The 20,243-nt window shown below is 41.6% G+C and overlaps 1 protein-coding gene across 1 annotated transcript in view; it reads right to left on the bottom strand.

Annotated features, from left to right (window-relative positions):
- Positions 1-20,243, bottom strand: part of LOC102799570 (sodium channel protein type 3 subunit alpha-like) — a 281,657-nt gene that overhangs the window by 215,443 nt on the left and 45,971 nt on the right. Inside the window, exons 2-3 of the mRNA XM_087846568.1 lie at positions 2,120-2,284; positions 1,833-1,976 (exon numbers count right to left, since the gene is read on the bottom strand). Of these exons, the coding sequence (XP_087702694.1) occupies positions 1,833-1,976; positions 2,120-2,242 (267 nt within the window). The 5' untranslated portion in view covers positions 2,243-2,284. The remainder of the gene's footprint in view (positions 1-1,832; positions 1,977-2,119; positions 2,285-20,243) is intronic.

Here is a 20,243-nt window from a genome sequence, read left to right on the forward strand (position 1 = left end):
GCCAATAAAGTGGCAATAGGATGAAGTCGGTCTGCTATCAGTGTGTTTCCATCGGTTTGTGATTGAAGGGGGTTAAGTTGGCAAATATACACGCAATCAGTTTGTGATAAAACCATGTTCAACTGTGAAAAACTGACAAAAATCACAAAACTGTGCGATGTGTTGCAAAATCTTAAAATATACATACAAAAAACAATTCACATTAGATACTCACAACCAGAACTTCAGATCTGAGACAGAGGTTATTTTCTGAGCCTCCTCCTGAGGGGCTCAGAAAATAACCAGAACCAACCAATCGAGAACTATTTCAAAGACATGCAGTTGTGCTCATCGGTGCAGATTGACCCCGACTGACTGAAACACGTTGGAGTCTGTTAGACGGCAGTTATTTCCAAACCTTCGCCAATCTGCCTGAGAGCTTTTCTGTCCCAGAATCAGGAAAAATTCAATGCAATCACTGAAAAATCACCAACTTTTCCCAATCACAGGGAGAATATCATCCTAGAGTGTCTGCGCCATCGCAGACTAAAAAATAATAGAAATCCACTCACCAAAACCAAAGCACGGACTTCTGGGATGGTTTGTATCTAGGGATGGGTACCGGTTCTGACATAAACGGTAGTAACCAGACCAAAAAGCAGCGCACATTTCGGTGCTTTTTTTTTCCTGAGCTGTGATACACTTTAGATTCTAGCCAATCATTTTACGTTTCCGAGGATAGTAGGCGGGTCCAGGTACGTACGTTCTTTTAGAGCAGAGCTACAGATTAAAAATGTCCAAGGCGAAGCGGTCAAAGTCTGGCTGTACTTCACAGCAAAAGATGCAAACTCAGCAGCTGCAACAAGTGCTTTAAGCTGATACTGTCAAAGGAGGTAACACCTCAAATCTGATGAAACACCTGGCGACGCATAGCGTTTTTTTTTAAAGCCGAGAAATGCGCCGTATTTGATAGCTTGCTGCGAGACCTCACACCGAGCACATCTACTGCAGGTGTGGTGCCTGTTATCGACCCGGAGTTAGCAACATCCCCCAAAAACCCGAAGAGGAGAGTCCTGGCCCCTAGCCCTGCCAGTGTAGCAGAAATGATGAGGATGATGATGCAGCAGCAGCCGTTCTTCTCTGCGTGAGTAGCTTAATGTTGTTCGTGTGTAATTTACGTTGAGTAGGCTAACCACGTTATTACATTAATGCATGTAAGGTGAACTAGCAAACATCATCATAGCTACATGCAGCTGTCTTCTTGTTTGATGGCAGATACTCCCTTCACCCTGGACAAAAAGGCTAAAATGACCAAAGAAAAAGTGGGAAACAGTTAAACATGAGAGGTTTTTGGACAAAGTTTGTGTTTTTTCCATTGTTTAAGCACTGCTTCCAGCCAAGAGTGATACCATATATGCCCCATAGCTGCAGAAAAGGCTAACATTGTTATCTTTTTACAAAAAAGCAGCTGAACATGAGAGGTTTTTGAACAAAGTTTGTGTTCTCCATTCTTTAAGCACCGGTTTGAGCACCGTTTAAGCACCGGCACCGTTTCAAAAGTACCAGATTGGCAACGATACCCATCCCTATTTGTATCTCACATCAACCCACGATATTAATCAGATAACTTATCAAATATAACAAAAAAAAATAAAATAAAAAATGGCTTCCACCTGCTTTCCTGTGGAATCGATCAGCTTTGACTAAACATTTTTGGTTACATGAAGTCTGAAGTCAGCTGATTTGTCCTATTTACATGGTTAAGTCTCCACAATATTACCATGTAAACAGATTTGTGAGCAATCCAGGACACACACACACACACACACACACACTTTCTCTGGGTGACCTACCCTCTTGTCTTTGAAGTAGTATGGGTCGATGTCTTCCAGAGGAACGCCCACCAGATGAGATGGGATGTCAGCGAAGATGCGTGGCAGCTGTTTTCCTGCCTCCAGATCGGGCCGGGGCCGCGGGAGCTCCACGTCGCCCAGGTCCTGACGCACACACAGACACACAAACCACATGAAATATCTCACATCTGTCTGCTTATGACGGCTCACTTCTTTATTTCCACGTTTACCCTCCAGCATCTTGTTGTGCTTGTGTGAGCCGTGTGTGTGTGTTTGTTTTGACGCACCTCCTGGTAGTGTTTGTTGCGTCGGGCCTCCTCCTGGGCGATGCGCTGCTCGATGGCCGCCAGGGAGTCCGGCGTGAAGCGCTGAAAGCTCTCTGGTCCCATTGGAAACACACAGCCAGCCATCTTCTCATCCTGATCCTGCTGCTGACTGGCCTAGTATACCAGCTGCGCGCACACACACACACACACACACACACACACACACACACACACACACACACACACACACACACACAGGGGACAGAGGTTAGCTATGAAAAATGACTTCCTACTTTAAACTTCCAGTGTGAACATAGTAATCTAATCTAATTCCACAACCTGCTGAATCAAACAGAACACACTTCAACACACTGTCACCAAAACCCAGCGGAGCTGCTGCTGGGAACTCGTTCATCAAGTCACAGGAAAAAGAAATGCAAAGCTTTGTAGCAGTTCAGTAAATCAAAATATAAATCGATCCAGTTGTGCTGGATATGATTATGTTTAAACTTAACAAAATTTAAACCAGTGCATGTTTGCAAACATCAAAAATATAGAGATGACACACCAAGTATTTCAGATATTTCTGACACAGTTCATTGTTGAGTTGTCTCCAAGGTCTACAGAAGCTTTAATGGTTTTAATAATTATAAGCAGCATGGCAGCTTCAAGTTTACAGCGGGATTATTATGATGATTGTTATTTGAAATTAAACCAGAATATGAAATCTGTAGATTGAAAAGTAAATCACAAGCCCAAAATCTGCTGACGTCTCACATATAGTCAGAAAAAAAACAGCTGACTGACCACCAGAAAATCATCCTCCTGTTGTGTTATGAGTCATAATGTTTCCCAATATTAACCCTTTAAGACCTACCATAGAACCAAGTCCGCCAGAGCTTATATTATATGTTTACATGCTGTGGAGCCATTTTTGGGAGCATTTCAAGTTGCTATACATCAATACAACCATTACAGCCCAAATTTTAATAATATGTCTGCATTAAGTGCATAGTAATTACATAAATTGCAAAAAAGTGCAATAAACTACAAAAAAATTGAAAATCGTTTTTGTTTTTTTAACATATATTTCTAGTTAGAGAAATTTAAGAGGCTTATCCCTCAAAACTGTAAATACAAAAAAGTTGCACAAAATAGTTTCCCACCACAGGAAATTTATTTTGAGTGTCTTCATAGTTTTATTTTTGAAATGCACCAATTTTTATACACTGCAGGAAAAACGAAAATAAATATTTTAATGCAAATTTGCAAAAAAGCAGCATATGCATCAAAATAAACTATTTCCAGCAGTGCAATATGAGTCCTAAGCATCCCAGAAACCACACAGAAAGTCATAAAGTCAAACATAACTTTTAAAAACACCAGTATAGGCTCATGAGGCCCTGATGGTAAAAAACTACATTTCCGTGAAAATGACGTCACTTCCGGTTTCGGGCAGGTCATGGCGGACATGTGATAGTTCACGCTGTTGGACGTAGGAAGTGTTATGAACAGCTGATCGGATCGGCAAAGCGTGTTTCTGGAATATTATGTTTTTGTTGCTGCAAGTGCTTTTTATGCAGTTTTTGCAAAGCTATATGTGGAAGGAAACTGTGACCGAGGACAAGCTGATGGCATAAGATGTAAGTACAACTCCTCCGGTTTCATATGCAAAAAAAATTATTGCGCTAGCTCACGTGGTTGCAGAGCTACCGGGATTTAAAAATAGTTGCGCAAAACAGAGCGTGCCCGCTCTGACCGGCTTTAAAGGGTTAACGACTATGAATCTCAGAGCAGCTGTTTGTAAAGAAGTCACTGAGCATGCTCAACATCCAGCTTACTGTGTTTGCACTGTGGGATTAATCACTTTAGTTTTGACGTAATTTTATTTTCACATCTGTCCATTTCAGCTTCCTCTTAAAAAAATCATCGGTGACATTTGCAAAGCATAAACTTGCCGAGCACATTACAGTTAAGGACTACAACGCTGTAACTTCCATATTTTATGTTAACAGAGCTGCGAAATGCGTCGGTGCTGATGCAGAGACTTTAGTAAGGAAGTCAAATAGAAGCGGCCTCCCTCTTTAGGTCAAAACTGATGATAGGAAACACTCGTTGAGTATATTTTGAATCCTCGAGTCATGAGCTGACGAGCGTTTGATTTGAGTGCCAGGAGTGTCCGTGGGCATCGGGACAGAGCTGTGATTGAACGGCCTCGTCGCTCGCGGGATGATTACGTCCTCTGAGACGGCGTTCTGCCACTCAGGACAACCCCAGCTTCACCTCGCTCATCATTCGGCTGCCGCTCGGGCCCTTTGAAAGGGCGGCAATCAGCCTGAAAAACTCTCCACGATCGACTCCAACCTGATGAAGCTCAATCACACCTGCCCCCCCTCCCACTCTGCTTGACACCTCTGCGATGTCAACAGCTGCACGAGGTGTTTTACAAATAACCAGATGACACTACTGTATGAAACACCGAGTCAACGGGAACAGCGATTTTGATCCGTTTTACATATTTAGTCCAGGTAAGACAATCACACTGCTCATTTTTCCCCTTTCTACATGATGGTGGCCTGTTTCCATGAAGATACAATCCCAGTTTGGGATGGAAGAACCGGACTGGTCTGCACAGAGCGCCAACCTCAGCTCTATCAAACACGCCAACTGATGGCTGAACAAAGGCACCAGACCTCATTAACAGGCTGCATGGAGGCGAATCCTCGATGAAGAAGAAAGAAAGCCAGAGTCCAATCCCCTCCCCATCAATCAAATCAATCAAATCCTTTATTGATCCCTGATGGAGCCATTCACGGCAAGCAAGGACAGCAGCACATTAAACAATTAACTCACAGACGAAGCTGATTTACACTGAAGGCCTTCAGATTGAGAAGCAGCAGCGACGTTATTTCATTCCTTCATCACTGCAGAGAAGAAGCCACGCATGTTTTACAGTAATATGTAAAATAATTAAAGCTAAATATTATTACGCGGTCAACGAAGGAGGAGGCATAAATATAGATAAGTATCCTCCTTTCTGATCCAGAGGAGTCTGCAGGTCTGCCGACCTCTACTTGTTATTGGTCACAGGGGAAAGGACCCAAACAACGGACACAGGAAGCCAGAGCCAGGTTTTAATCTCTATTACAATCCTGCCTGTTAATGATTAATGAAAACAAGATAATCAGGACTGCTCAGTGTAGCTACCACACAGGTCTTATTGCACACGTCTGCACCCACACACACAGCTGCCCTTTCCAAGGGACGCGCCACAAGTCTCGGCCTATCTCCCAGACAAACTCCAGCATTTATGATCATGCTTTTTGCCATAACTGAGCTCCCCTTTAGGAGGAAAACATATTAAAACAGAGAAAAGAAACATCAGATTTAGACTGAAGAAAGTCGGTGAGGCAAAAACAACGGGGGAAAGAGGGAAAAACAAAGAAGACGAGGTCCTTGAAACGGACATAAAGTAGGACTGAATGATGAAAAATGTGTAACAGGAATATATAACTGGGGCTTTTAAAAGAGTCTGTTCAGGCAATAGCATCCATGTGATTGGTGAAACGAAATCTTTGGGTTTCTCGTTTCGCCCTTCATCCACCTCACCAACTTATTTACTACTTTTTTTTCCAGCCATACACCCATTAAAAGTATGTTTAATCAAACAGATCAAATTCATCTTGTTTATAGTTTAGTTGTAAGCTGAAACAAGTGCAGTGAAGTCTGTGAGTCCACCAGGCCTGCAGGGACTAATGTGCAGGTTGGAGAAGACTGTTTTCTGCAAGAAGGTCACTGTGGTGCAGTTAATATTGGAAGATGGCTAAAGACAAAACACACTCGCACATGCATAGAAAGCATGCTATTTGTGTGGTGTTTTGTTTCCATGTATAGAGTCTGATAATTATGGGAAGTTGAGATAATGAAGTGCAGACCAACAATAGTCTCGTTAAACTCAGAAACGGGGCAATCGAGTATAGGGTTACACTGAAGGAGAGAAAGAGAGAGACTGACTATAGGATTACACTGAGAGTTTCAAGAGAGTGTGTAACAGGTCTGTGTGTGTGTGTGTGTGTGTGTGTGTGTGTGTGTGTGTGTCCAGACCATCTGCCTTGGATCCTAATTGAATGATTAGACAGCCCTCGTTTTTCAACCCTTCATGCATTTATTCTTCACAGCTCCCAAATCTGATTTCTGAAGAGTGTGTGTGTGTGTATGTGTGTGTGTGTGTGTACGTGCATTCACGTGTGTGTGTCCACATCAAAGGAAGATCTAGCTCTGTTTTCCATTCTTATCAAAAGCTGTCATCCACTCAGTCTCTCTCACACACACTCGTGCCCCAACTACAGCAGGTCCCGATGAGCTGCTTGGTCCTGGTTTCCATTTGACTCCATCACTTGGTCACGTACACGTTTATTGGTATCATAAGATTTGTTGGCCCTCCCAGCTGAAACAATAAAATTCCCCAAGTTGAGTTAGGAAAGATCAGCGACACTGAAAGATGACAAAAAGGCTGGAAAAGCAAATAAATCTTAAGTTTTTCTTCTCAAACAGAAAGAGAAGAAAACCAGGAATCATCACGAAAAAGGCCCCAAAGTTGTCCCATGTTCATGAAGGCGAATCCTTTTTATTCGTCACAGTCAGCAGGAATTTGTAAGAAATCTGTTTGATAAGAAGTAACTTTTGTGTCTGCAGGAGCCTTGTTGCACAGACAAAGCAGGGACACGCTACAATGGAAACCCAAACCAGCTTTTTCTAAACCTAACACTCATATTCATTGTCCTCGAATGTTTACAGGAAAACAGTTAGAGGAATACTGTTGACCGGACCACAGGAATCAGCAGCCAGTAACTCCATGAAGAACCTTAACCCACACAAGCCACTACCTTAAATACATACAAGCAGCTTCAGTGTCCACCATCCATAAACCCTCAGCTAAAGCAATGTGGGACAAGCAAATCAGTGTCTTTGTTTACAGGGCTTAACCTAAGCTCTGCAGTAATACAAGTCTACCAGACCAACGTGGCGAAGAGCAAGTCGATCTCAGTTCTGGTCATTAGCTCACAGTAATGACCAGTGTTGGTCAAGTTACTTGAAAAAAGTAATCAGTAACTAATTACTGATTACTGGTAAGTAGTAATTAATTACTTAGTTACTTAGTTACTTTTTAAAAACACGATTTACAACCTGAACAGGTGATAAAGCGATAGATCTTTCAGCCCAATTCTACTTTTTCTGCATAATCCATCATACAAAATGTAATCAAATGGAAAAGTCTCTTTTTAAAACTTGTTTTATTAGTTTTAATCTTTTAACTTTATGCATCAAACAAAAATGTAATTATCTGCAACATTCTCTGACTGGAAGAAATTTGTTTAATATTTAAACCTATTTTCTGCACATTCCAGCACATAAAATATTTTTTTTTTGTGTGTTTACACTCAGTCTTTCAAATAGATGCAAGTAAAACACAGCAGAAAATAAATAAAGTCAAAGACTAGCGGTCCTGTTGCTCTATTTTCACCTGTAAAGCAGGAGTGGTGTAGGCGGAGGTTTACCCTGGTGCAGGTGTGCCGCAGCGGTCAGTGGAAGAATCCGCGAGTTTCTCTGTGAGTTTCCCATTACGTCGTAGCTACTCGGTGCTTGTTTGGAAGTTTAGGGTTTTTTTCGCTGTAAAAAGAAGTTTTCTTCCCACGCACAACGGACACTAATGTTTTTGTCACTTTTTATGGAATCAAACTCAAAGTAAGGTCAGTACTTCCAGGCTTTAAACGCTGCACGCTCATACTCTCTCTGCACTCGATATATGATCCATTGTTGATCTGCACACAGCTGTTGTCACGAACGTCGCACTCGCTTACGTCACTGTCATGAGACATTCTCGCAAAAAATTACGGTTTTAGTAACGCAGTAACGCAGCGTTCCTACGGGAAAGTAACGGTAATCGAATTACCGGTTTTGCAATAGTAATCCCTTACTTTACTCGTTACTTAAAAAAAGTAATCAGATTACAGTTACTGCCCATCTCTGGTAGTGACCAAGAAACGAGAATGTGATTCGGCTGTAGTGGAGCTAATTTATGCCAAAAAGGCCCTGATGATTGTGTCCACACATCTATCCTGGCAACTTTCTCTTGGAGGAAGGAAGTCCTGTTGTAAGAGTTTCATGGAGGGATCAGCTGACTGCTGAGTGTATCATGTTGCAATCAGGATGAATTATAAAATACATCTTGGGAAGAAAAGATTTGAATGGTATAATTAACTTGCTACCTCTACAGCCTAATTCCAGATCAGCCATAAAAGATGGATGTCACTTTAGCTCCTCGCTCTTTGACCAGCAGGCTGTGGGGCTTATTTGCCTGAGATAACAGTATGGGGGATACCCTGTTTCTATGCCATCAGCGCCATTAGAAGAAATAGCTGCTCTAAACTGAGCAGTTAGAGAAGGATGACCGTTCACTATACATTGACCTCAATATTTAAAATTCTGGCCATGTTTGATATGAGCATCCACACATATATATATATATACATATATATATATATATATATATATATATATATATATATACACATTAAATAAGGTAAATGCTGCCAGATTAAATGTCTACAGTCTGAATCGTGTAAAAACACGATGCATGCCTACAATCTCGCTGCGTTCAGCCTGTAATCTTATCTCGGACACCTCACTGTCAGCTCCTAATTTTAACCACGTTGTGAATGAAAGCTGTCAGACGCATGTGTTTTATGAATGATTCATAACTCTAAATTACATCAAAGAGGCCTAAAATGTTCCACTCACACAGCTTTCTGAGGACCTTTTAAGACCACAAGATTGTTTCCAGCAACCTTTTGACAAACTCCTACATTTATTGTACCTAATTTATAATCAGAGGAACATTCAGCTCTGAAATTACCAGCCAGGGGAACCATTACAACCCAGTGACTGGTCAAACTTGACTTTTAGTACATTTTAGTAATGGTGCCGTCTGACATTTAAATGCATTATTATGTTCTTTACTCTTTGATTTCTATTTTGTCGTCTCATATTTCAGCACCCTGTTACCATTGTCTTTTGTTTAACAACTTCCTGTTTGACTTCTTCACAGTCTTGGACCTGCCTATACCCTTTCCCTTCTGTCTGTTTTCCTTTACTACCTCCTCCAATGTCCTTTCACGTTCTGGAAAAAGATGCAGGGTGCACGGGCATGAGACACAGATGAGCCAACACAGTAAAAGTCCTACGAGCTGATCTTCTGATCTTTCAAGGCTTCTGGCCATTTTTCCAGGCACTTCTCTCAAAGAATGCTCTAATTGGCATTACCTGAAAATATTTCTTCAGAGTCAGACAGAGTCATATATTTAATGTTACCCTTCTTTCAGACACTAATCAGCCTCCATACTGCTTCCAGCAGCTTCAGGCTAAACCACAATGAACTGCTACAAACTTCAAATGGCTGAACAGATGATTACAGATCTGTTGCTCTGCAGAGCTTCAACTGTGTTTCGTGCTTTTAATTATGTTCCCTGCTCATTGTGTCTTTGCATTGTTGTTTACTACTAATTCTTTTGCAGCAAGACCTTTAGGTTTCAGGAAATGCTGAACCAACTAGTGCTTAATGCCGATACTGCATGCTGCAATCCCCTTAATAAGTGATGACGTGTCGGCCGCGTGTTGGATGAGGCTCTCGTCCTGTTAGCACGCTGCAGTGCGGACCTTAACCTTAAGATCAGGACTGTTTCGTAGCAAGAAATCGTGCACTAATCTCGTCTTATAGTCGGATAATCTCTGACGTTATTTTGGCTTCAATTTGGTTGCTTTTCAGTATTTTACATCATGGAACCTGATAGCACATTATATGTCAACCAGTCTGACTATACTGCTGTTTGGAGGGTTGGTAAAGTCTTTCAGTCTCCTGAGTTCTGCATGTTTGAGTGTTTTTTTAGGAATTATCAGTCAGAATATGGAACATCATCTTTAGATTGAGGCTAGCTATCTGACCACCTTCGTAAATACTCTTTTTCATGGATGCCTTGATGTTAAACTTTATTGCAATCATGATTTTTTTTAAACCCTTTAAGACCTACCATAGAACCAAGTCCGCCAGAGCTTATATTATATTTTTACATGCTGTGGAGCCATTTTTGGGAGCATTTCAAGTTGCTATACATCAATACAACCATTATAGCCCAAATTTTAATAATATGTCTGCATTAAGTGCATAGAAATTACATAAATTGCAAGAAAGTGCAATAAACTACAAAAAATTGAAAATCGTTTTTGCTTTTTTAACATATATTTCTAGTTAGAGAAATTTAAGAGGCTTATCCCTCAAAACTGTAAATACAAAAAAGTTGCACAAAATAGTTTCCCACCACAGGAAATTTATTTTGAGTGTCTTCATAGTTTTATTTTTGAAATACACCAATTTTCATATACTGCAGGAAAAACGAAAATAAATATTATAATGCAAATTTGCAAAAAAGCAGCATATGCATCAAAATAAACTATTTCCAGCAGTGCAATATGAGTCCTAAGCATCCCAGAAACCACACAGAAAGTCATGACATCACTTCTGGTTTTGGGCAGGTCATGGCGGACATGCGATAGTTTGCGCTGATGGACGTAGGAAGTGTTATGAACAGCTGATCGGATCAGCAAAGCGTGTTTCTGGAATATTATGTTTTAGTTGCTGCAAGTGCTTTTTATGCAGTTTTTGCAAAGCTATATGTGGAAGGAAACTGTGACCGAGGACAAGCTGATGGCATAAGATGTAAGTACAACTCCTCCGGTTTCATATGCAAAAAAAATTATTGCGCTAGCTCACGTGGTTGCAGAGCTACTGGGATTTATAAATAGTTACGCAAAACAGAGCGTGCCCGCTCCGACCGGTTTTAAAGGGTTAACTGTCAGTGGTGCCACAGAGTTTTGTTGCTTTTGGAAAAGAAAGGAGCATTTGGATCTAGAAATGTTATCCACTTACGAGGTGAATAACGCAACAAAGATCGCTTTTCTTATGCTAATAATAATTAACATATTTCCTGCTGGGGACAGCTGGGCTGTGTTGGTGAGTTTCCTCCAACAATTAAAAGTCATCCTCCTCTGCAAAGTCAGTAAGTCTAGAAAATTGTTAAATATATGTGCATATAGAACATGAAAATAACAGAAATGCTTCCCTTTAAAGTCCGTTTTTGTATCCTTATTTTAAGTTGCAGTATTATCACCAGACATTTAAACCTCTGTGAGCCAAAAACCACAAGGGTGCAAACTTGGAGAGTACAACCACAGCAGCAAGCTGTTTCACCTCTGAAGCTAGACTGAGGTCTGCACATTAGCATTCGGCTGCCTTGCTCAAGAACAATCTGAGGCTTTAATTCTGCACAACATGAAACAACAGCAGGGTTTGTTTTTTACGACAGACACCAAAAGTTAAGATGTTATGAAACAGGAAGACGGGGGAGACTGGATGAATTTCTGGGTCACCACGCCAACACAGACAACCAAACAAGCGTCGCCCTCAGGAAGGACACACACACACACACACACACACACACACACACGCACACGCATGTAAATATGCACGAGGAAAGTCACATTCAGGCACAAACATGCAAACAAGCTTCACAACTTTTACATTAGGGCTGAAACATTGGAAAATAAACCTGCAGCTACAAAACACCTCCAGTTCATTTCCTACATATTCATCAATCAGACCGTTATAAATAATTATAAATGCAAAGCAGAGGCTTTATGAACAATCTTAAACTGGAAAGTCGCTTTATGAGTAGATCCTTTTCTGAAACCATCACAGACACCATTAACTACATTTATGCTAGTAGATTCAGACAGATAGGTTGCTGTTAGTCAACTTTGATGTCCTTAAACTCTCTGAATCTCCTTTTTGTTTCAAAAATAATACTTCAGATAAATAATCCAAACCCTTGCAGCTGCCTGATCACGTCTTGAGTCTGTGGTGAAGACCTGGGGATGAGCATGGTGGCACATTCTCAGGGTAAATCACCGAAAATAGTGACTGAAACGATGTCAGTGGTGCTGTAAAATAATTCAAAATAAACAATGAAACTATGAAACTATTATTACACACAGCAAATAATCAATGCAGAAGAAACGGCATAATAATTATTATAATAATAATAATAATTATTATAATAATAATAATTATTATTATTATTATTAAGAAACTGAATGAAGAAACTCAAAAAGTGAGCTTCAGATGATCCGACACCATTACATTTAAAATCCTTCCTGCTGAACGAGCGGTTCGTTCAACCAGCTTACTCAAGTGGTTCAGCTGGTTTGAGTTCTTTCCTGTTAAAAGGGAGTTCTTCCTCCACACTGTCGCCAAGTTCATACTGCAGAGAATCATTTGATTTTAAGGGTTCTCTTTAATATTGGAGAGGCTGAAACAGCAGCATAGCGTCACGACCCTGCGTCTTATGACCCAGTGTTTTGAGTTTTAGTTTATTTTGATGTTTATAGTATTTGGTTAAGCTCATTCGTTTTTCTAGTTCATTTGTTATTAGAGTCCCCTTGTGTCTTCCAACCCCTGTTAAGTCTCCCTTGCCCTTCATGTGTTTCATGTCTGCGTCTCATTATGTTTCCTGTTTTATTTTGAAGGGGTCCTGTGTTCCTATGTTCAATGTTTTTAGTTTTACTCTCCCCTTGTGACGTCGTTATGTTCATGTGTTCAGCTGTTTCCCCGTGTGCTCGCACTTCCCTCATTAGCCTCCTGTGAGCATTTAGTCCGTGTGTTTCTGCTACAGAAAACTGTAAAGTAATGAGGAGCTTAAAAATGACACATGCATGAAGAAAATGACATCTGTCCAGCTGTGGCCTGTTCACTGACGGACATCAGACGAGTAAATAAAGTGGAGAACCCTTAGAGTTAAGTCCCTTACTGGAAAATAATTAGCACTGTAGTGTATGTGGATGTGGAGGGCCCGGGGTTAAAGGGACGACCTTTAACAACCAGAGATGGGCAGTAACGCGTTACTTGTAACGCGTTACTGTAATCCGATTACTTTTTTCAAGTAACAAGTAAAGTAAGGGATTACTATTGCAAAAACGGTAATTAGATTACCATTACTTTCCCGTAGGAACGCTGCGTTACTGCGTTACTAAAACCGTGATTTTCTTGCGAGAATGTCTCATGACAGTGACGTAAGCGAGTGCGACGTTCGTGACAACAGCTGTGTGCAGATCAACAATGGATCATATATCGAGTGCAGAGAGAGTATGAGCGTGCAGCGTTTAAAGCGTGGAAGTACTGACCTTACTTTGAGTTTGATTCATAAAAAGTGACAAAAACATTAGTGTCCGTTGTGCGTGGGAAGAAAACTTCTTTTTACAGCGAAAAAACCCCTAAACTTCCAAACAAGCACCGAGTAGCTACGACGTAATGGGAAACTCACAGAGAAACTCGCGGATTCTTCCACTGACCGCTGCACACCTGCACCAGGGTAACCCTCCGCCTACTCCACTCCTGCTTTACAGGTGAAAATAGAGCAACAGGACCGCTAGTCTTTGACTTTATTTATTTTCTGCTGTGTTTTACTTGCATCTATTTGAAAGACTGAGTGTAAACACACAAAATATTTTATTTTATGTGCTGGAATGTGCAGAAAATAGGTTTAAATGTTAAACTAATTTCTTCCAGTCAGTGAATGTTGCAGATAATTAAATGTTTGCTTGATGCATAAAGTTAAAAGATTAAAACTAATAAAACAAGTTTTAAAAAGAGACTTTTCCATTTGATTACATTTTGTATGATGGATTATGCAGAAAAAGTAGAATTGGGCTGAAAGATCTATCACTTTATCACCTATTCAGGTTGTAAATCGTGTTTTTAAAAAGTAACTAAGTAACTAAGTAATTAATTACTTTTGAAAATAAGTAATCAGTAAAGTAATGGGATTACTTCTTGGGGGAAGTAATCAGTAATTAGTTTTTTTAATTACTTTTTTCAAGTAACTTGACCAACACTGTTAACCACACAGTCATAGCTCCACTGTTACTGTGGAACAAAGCAATAATAATGAACGACGATTAAAAATGTCGTGTACTGACGATGATGTTCTTTATTTCAGTAATGGTCACTAGTCTCATCTCCAAAGTGAGTTTTTAAGGTTATTTTTGCACACTACTGCAGGACACTGTTTTGGTTTTTTATCTACAGTTTACAGACGTCCCCTAAACACGTCACACACACAGTTTTAGCAGCGAATGTGAGCTCTTTAAACCGTGGCCCTGCAGACGGCAGCTTTCCCGAGAAGCACTCATCCAAACGGCACGGCTGAAGTCGTTTGTGACAGGAAACCAAAGACAATAAATAAATAAAGCAAAGTAAAAACATGTTGACCTGTCGTGTTAAGAAGCAGTTTTCAAATTTCTTTCATAAGTTTGAGCACCTCATCCAGCTCCAAAACTCAAACACAGGACAAGAAACCAACAAGATCAAAGAAAATGTTCTGCATGGTAAAGCTCGATTTTTCATAAAAAGGTGAGGGACACATTCAGGCTATGTCCACACGTATCAATTTGTTTTAACAGGCTGTAAACCGTTCATTTCTGTTGCAAAGCTGTGGGAGTCGATGGGGAGTGTCTCATTGTCGCTGCCAGACTCCAGTGGCCACTCCAGGAACTGGATTTGTGGTGCTTCAGTTTTGGGCTACGTCCACACGTACACGGGTATTTTTGAAAACGGAGATTTTCCGTTTTCGTTTTAAAAAATTAATCCCGTCCACACGTAAAGGCAGAAATGAAGGAAAACGCTGCTAGGAACATGGCAAAGCAACAGGTGGCGCTATATTCCTAACCGTGTAGAAATGTTGGCCAGTCAGAAGTCTAGAAGCCTCGGTGGGAAATAGTAAACAAAGCTGGGGCATAGAAGCAGAACCGAGTCGTATGTGTGGAGGGACAGTAACTGTGTGTGTATATGTAAGCATTTAAACACTGCAGAGAGAACAAGTAACAGTGTTGTAGAAATTCATTTCACCGAAACAATAATGTGGCGCACAGTGTGACGTCAAAAAAGGCGCACATCTTTGACGCTGCGTTTTCTCCGTTTTTCTCGTCCACACGTAAAAGCAAAAACTGAGTTTTCAAAAATACCCGGGTACGTGTGGACGTAGCCTCAGTCACACCTGCTGCATGGAGACACACACCTGTGCTGCTCTATGACATCACACACGTCTGTTAAAGACACAGTGATGTGCAGAGTCGGCTGAAAACAACAGAATGCTCCTTTAGGGAGTTTCTCCTCCTTATTTCCATTTTTCAGGCATTCATCAGCCCTGCCTGTGTGTGTGTGTGTGTGCGTGTGTGTGTGTGTGTGTGTGTGTGTGTGCGTGTGTGTGTGTGTGTGTGTGTGTGTCTGTATTCACTGGGCTTAGGTGAATGCATATTCTGTCCTCCTTTATTTCCATACCATTTCAGCTATTCATCAGATACAGTATGTGCCTCTGTGCGCCCCCTGCTGTGTGTGTGTGTGTGTGTGTGTGTGTGTGTGTGTGTGTGTGTGTGTGTGTGTGTGTGTGTGTAGAATGGCCGCACGCTTGGTTTGCTCTTTTCTCCTTCGAGCGTTTCTTCCAACCTCTGGCGAGCTACAAACTCTGTGTCTGTGCAGCGTCGCCACATCCTGTCTGAAGCCTGTTTGTGGAATAAGGTCAAACTAAAACACCAAAACAAAAAACCGTCTGTTCTTTACAGAAACATAAATTAAATCCTCAGACTCAGATGTTATTGTAGCCGGAGACGTGCTCATTTCGAGGGGTGCACTCCTGTCGGAGTACGGAGGCTCGTTAGTGACAAAACGACACAGACTCCTGCGCTGTGAACAAACAGCGGATGGAGATTATGAAGCATTCATGGACAGATTATTTAGGGTGAAGGCTGAGTTTAGACTGCAAGTGTGCGTCTGGATTCGGGCTCACCGTCGTGTCGGTGCTGCTTATTCTCAGCTCTGTCAGTTTATAAACATTGCATGCAAACTCCAACTGGGAGCAGCCGAGCAAACTCCGCAGGAATTCCCCTGGAAGTGAGGTTTCATCTTCTGCTAACTAACATGAAGCTACTCCAGTGCAGAGCTTCACCTTGTCCGGACGCTCCGTCGCGTGTTCAGAAACGGGCTAAAGTACTAAAGTCTGTAAGTGTTTCTTAAGTGTTTTCAAACCGGAGCTGTTTGTACAACATCACTGTTAATGTTAGAATAATTTATTATGATGTTATCACCACATTCCAGGATTTATGGAGAAAAAAGACCAAATGATCCCGGCCTCCTGGATGTCACATCAGACAACAACACTCTCCAACCTTTGCAGAGTTTGGCAGAGGTCCTGCTGAGCTGATGTTCTGTCCCAAACACTTAACGGGTTTCCTCTCACAGGGAAGCACGTCTTGCTTGATCTTGAGTGAGATGGATAGCGAGGACCAGATCGTTCTCATCCTCCAGAACATTGTTGGTGTCTTCTGTTGTAGCCCTCCACACTGTTTCTCCTTTTCTTTCCAGCCCATACCTCCACCTCCTCCACCTGCTCCCTACTCTCACTTCAGATCACAGTGTCGTCTGCAAATGAGTCCATAAAAGTTCATATAGACCTCATCTGTCAGCCTGTCCATCACCGCAAACAAGAAGAGGCTCAGAGCAGATCCCTGAAGTAATCCCGCCTCCAACCGCACACCTCACCACAGCCTCGCTGTCCTCACACGTCCTGCACCACCCTCACATACTTCTCTCTCACTACTGAATTCCTCATTCAGTAATAAACTGCAGGGATGACTTACTGTCATTTTTAACAAGAACCTGAATGTATGCCAGAATATTTTAGTATTTTTAGAAGAAGAACATAAAAAGATTAAGTCATTTGTGCTTCTACGTTTAATGGTATAAATGCCTTCATCAGTTTACACCATTAATCACGTTTCTGTGATGTTTGATTGGCAGGAATCCTGCTTTAAACACACCTAAACAGCCACAGTGCTGATGTTGTGTTTCTAACAGAGATGGGCAGTAACGCGTTACTTGTAATGCATTACTGTAATCCGATTACTTTTTTCAAATAACGAGTAAAGTAAGGGATTACTATTGCAAAAACGGTAATTAGATTACCGTTACTTTCCCGTAGGAACGCTGCGTTACTGCGTTACTAAAACCGTAATTTTTTGCGAGAATGTCTCATGACAGTGACGTAAGCGAGCGCGACGTTCGTGACAACAGCTGTGTGCAGATCAACAATGGATCATATATCGAGTGCAGAGAGAGTATGAGCGTGCAGCGTTTAAAGCGTGGAAGTACTGACCTTACTTTGAGTTTGATTCCATAAAAAGTGACAAAAACATTAGTGTCCGTTGTGCGTGGGAAGAAAACTTCTTTTTACAGCGAAAAAACCCCTAAACTTCCAAACAAGCACCGAGTAGCTACGACGTAATGGGAAACTCACAGAGAAACTCGCGGATTCTTCCACTGACCGCTGCACACCTGCACCAGGGTAACCCTCCGCCTACCCTACTCCTGCTTTCAGGTGAAAATAGAGCAACAGGACCGCTAGTCTTTGACTTTATTTATTTTCTGCTGTGTTTTACTTGCATCTATTTGAAAGACTGAGTGTAAACACACAAAATATTTTATTTTATGTGCTGGAATGTGCAGAAAATAGGTTTAAATATTAAGCTAATTTCTTCCAGTCAGAGAATGTTGCAGATAATTAAATTTTTGCTTGATGCATAAAGTTAAAAGATTAAAACTAATAAAACAAGTTTTAAAAAGAGACTTTTCCATTTGATTACATTTTGTATGATGATTATGTAGAAAAAGTAGAATTGGGCTGAAAGATCTATCACTTTATCACCTATTCAGGTTGTAAATCATGTTTTTAAAAAGTAACTAAGTAACTAAGTAATTAATTACTTTTGAAAATAAGTAATCAGTAAAGTAACGGGATTACTTTTTTGGGGAAGTAATCAGTAATTAGTTACTGATTACTTTTTTCAAGTAACTTGACCAACACTGGTTTCTAATTCATAAAAAAGGGACAAAGTTAAAGTAACTCAGAACAAATGGACACTGGCTGAATTTGTATCCCTTCAGGATGCTTCTCCGGGTCTTCCCTTGCAGGTTTTTGACTCTTTTTTCTATTTTTGTCTTAACACGCCCTCTATGCAGCACAGACGAGGCTGAAGGAGAGCAGCTCAGAGCGCGTGTGGCAGCACTCAGGACCAATCCCATCAGCTCTGTTGGCTCGGCTCTGAAAGCAGAGCGTCCTGTCACAGCTCGGTGATGGAGAGCGAAAACTCCCACAGAAAAACCTCTGCTGAGAGGACACCGCCGTCCAGGAGCAGCAGCAGTGAATATGCAGCACCTTCAATTCAATTAGCCTGAGAGGAGGAAACGCATTTTGTCACCGTGCCGCGGCTGCGATCGCAGCGGAGCTGCTGCCCGGCACAGGGAATGATTCACTGACGTCGGGCAGAACGCCAAGCTGGCAGAGGACCACTGGGACCGTTTGGGGTGGGTGGTAAAGATGAGGGGGGTGACCCTGACATGCGGCCGCTTCCGTGTGTCATGTCAGAGCTGCGTGTTGGATGACAGTCCCTCACACCTCTACACACACTTAAAATCCACCTTCCACATAGCTGCAGTGTTCGCACTTCAGACGTCGCCATCATAACATAAACTGTGCTTTTGATTTTGCGCCCTTTCATATTTTCATATTCCTGTCTCCTGAAAATTACATTCATGCAGGACCTTTCTTAATGAATTAAGTGCTACATTTATGTATCACATATCACACTGCTGGCCATTGTGATGTTGGCTTGTGTCCTAGGGATTCAGTTGCTACGTGCTTTGGCTAATAAAGTACAATGTGGAGCCTCTGCAGACTTTTCTGTATTAAAGAAGGAAGGAAACAAATCTCAAAGCGCTGCAACAGACAGGAGGAGCTAAACGATGGATGTAAAAATAGTAAAAACTGATGTAAACAATATTATGTGCTTAAAGAAAAATAATTTCTCAGATTGTCTCACATTCAACTAAAAATGAAACAGTCAAAACTTTTGTTTCTCTAAACAACGACGATCCAGCAACGCAGGTAAAGAGGCTGTTTGGAAGAACTTGTTCTCGAGCAGTAAAATACTGAATCCGAGCTGAACTGTGAGTCTGCAAAGAACAACAAATGTGCTCAGTCTTTCCACAGCGACCCCTGAATGCAACACCGTCGGCCTGCAAATGGATGATTATATAAACTCCACTTCCTCCAGTTTCTGATCCGGAGAGCTGTGATCGTGTCTTTTTAAAAAACAGGGCTCTGCTCTCTCTTCTATTCTCTTCTATCAGACAGTTTGGCCCTAAATTGGCTTCCTGCGTCCCGCCCGTCAGAGGGAGTTGGATCAGTCTGCTGCTGAAGGTGCTTTTCTGTTTCTCGGTGGGGTTGACTGATTGTCCCTGACTGCCAGTAGTTGGTTCATTGTGCTTTGTTGTTGCTTGGGCTGCAGACAGTCCTGGCCCTCGCCTCCACACTGAGCCAACCTGACTCATTAGTTTAGCAAGTCCTCCGGCCTCGCCGGCTCGGACGCCGATGACTTCATCGTAGAAGCTGTGCGCTGGCCGGCGCAGAGCTCTCGACGTGTTAGCGTCAAGTCCGTCCTGCTGTTTGTTACCTGTCGCTCTTCACGGTCGTCTGCAGTGTTCACACAGGGGGCTTAATCCTTTCAGAATCAAAGCTAAACTGTTTCAAACCCCTGACTCAAACATTACAAAATGTGCACCAGAACCATCTTCATCCTTCCTTTCTTCCTCTCCTCCATCACTGCTGCCTCTGCCACGATTTCTTAACTGCTTATTTGTCCTCCCTTCTTACCTTCATTCCTTTTTCCTTATCTTACCGCTTCCTTTTTTCCTTTTCCCTCTATCTTTCCATCATCCTGTCTCCTACCTTCCTTTTTCCCTTTTAATCCTTCCTCCTTCATCTGTCCTTGTTTTTCTCTTTTTGTATCCTCTTCCATTCCTTAAATATTTTCATCTATCAACCTTAAACTGTCACTCTTCCCCTTTTTCTTCCTTCCATCCAAACTTTATCTTTCCATAACCTATCGTTACTTCCCTTCTTTCCTCTCCTACCCTCCCTTGTGT

The sequence above is a fragment of the Neolamprologus brichardi genome, chromosome 9 (assembly GCF_056152115.1).
Source record: "Neolamprologus brichardi isolate AB-2024 chromosome 9, ASM5615211v1, whole genome shotgun sequence".
Taxonomy (NCBI): Eukaryota; Metazoa; Chordata; class Actinopteri; order Cichliformes; family Cichlidae; genus Neolamprologus; species Neolamprologus brichardi.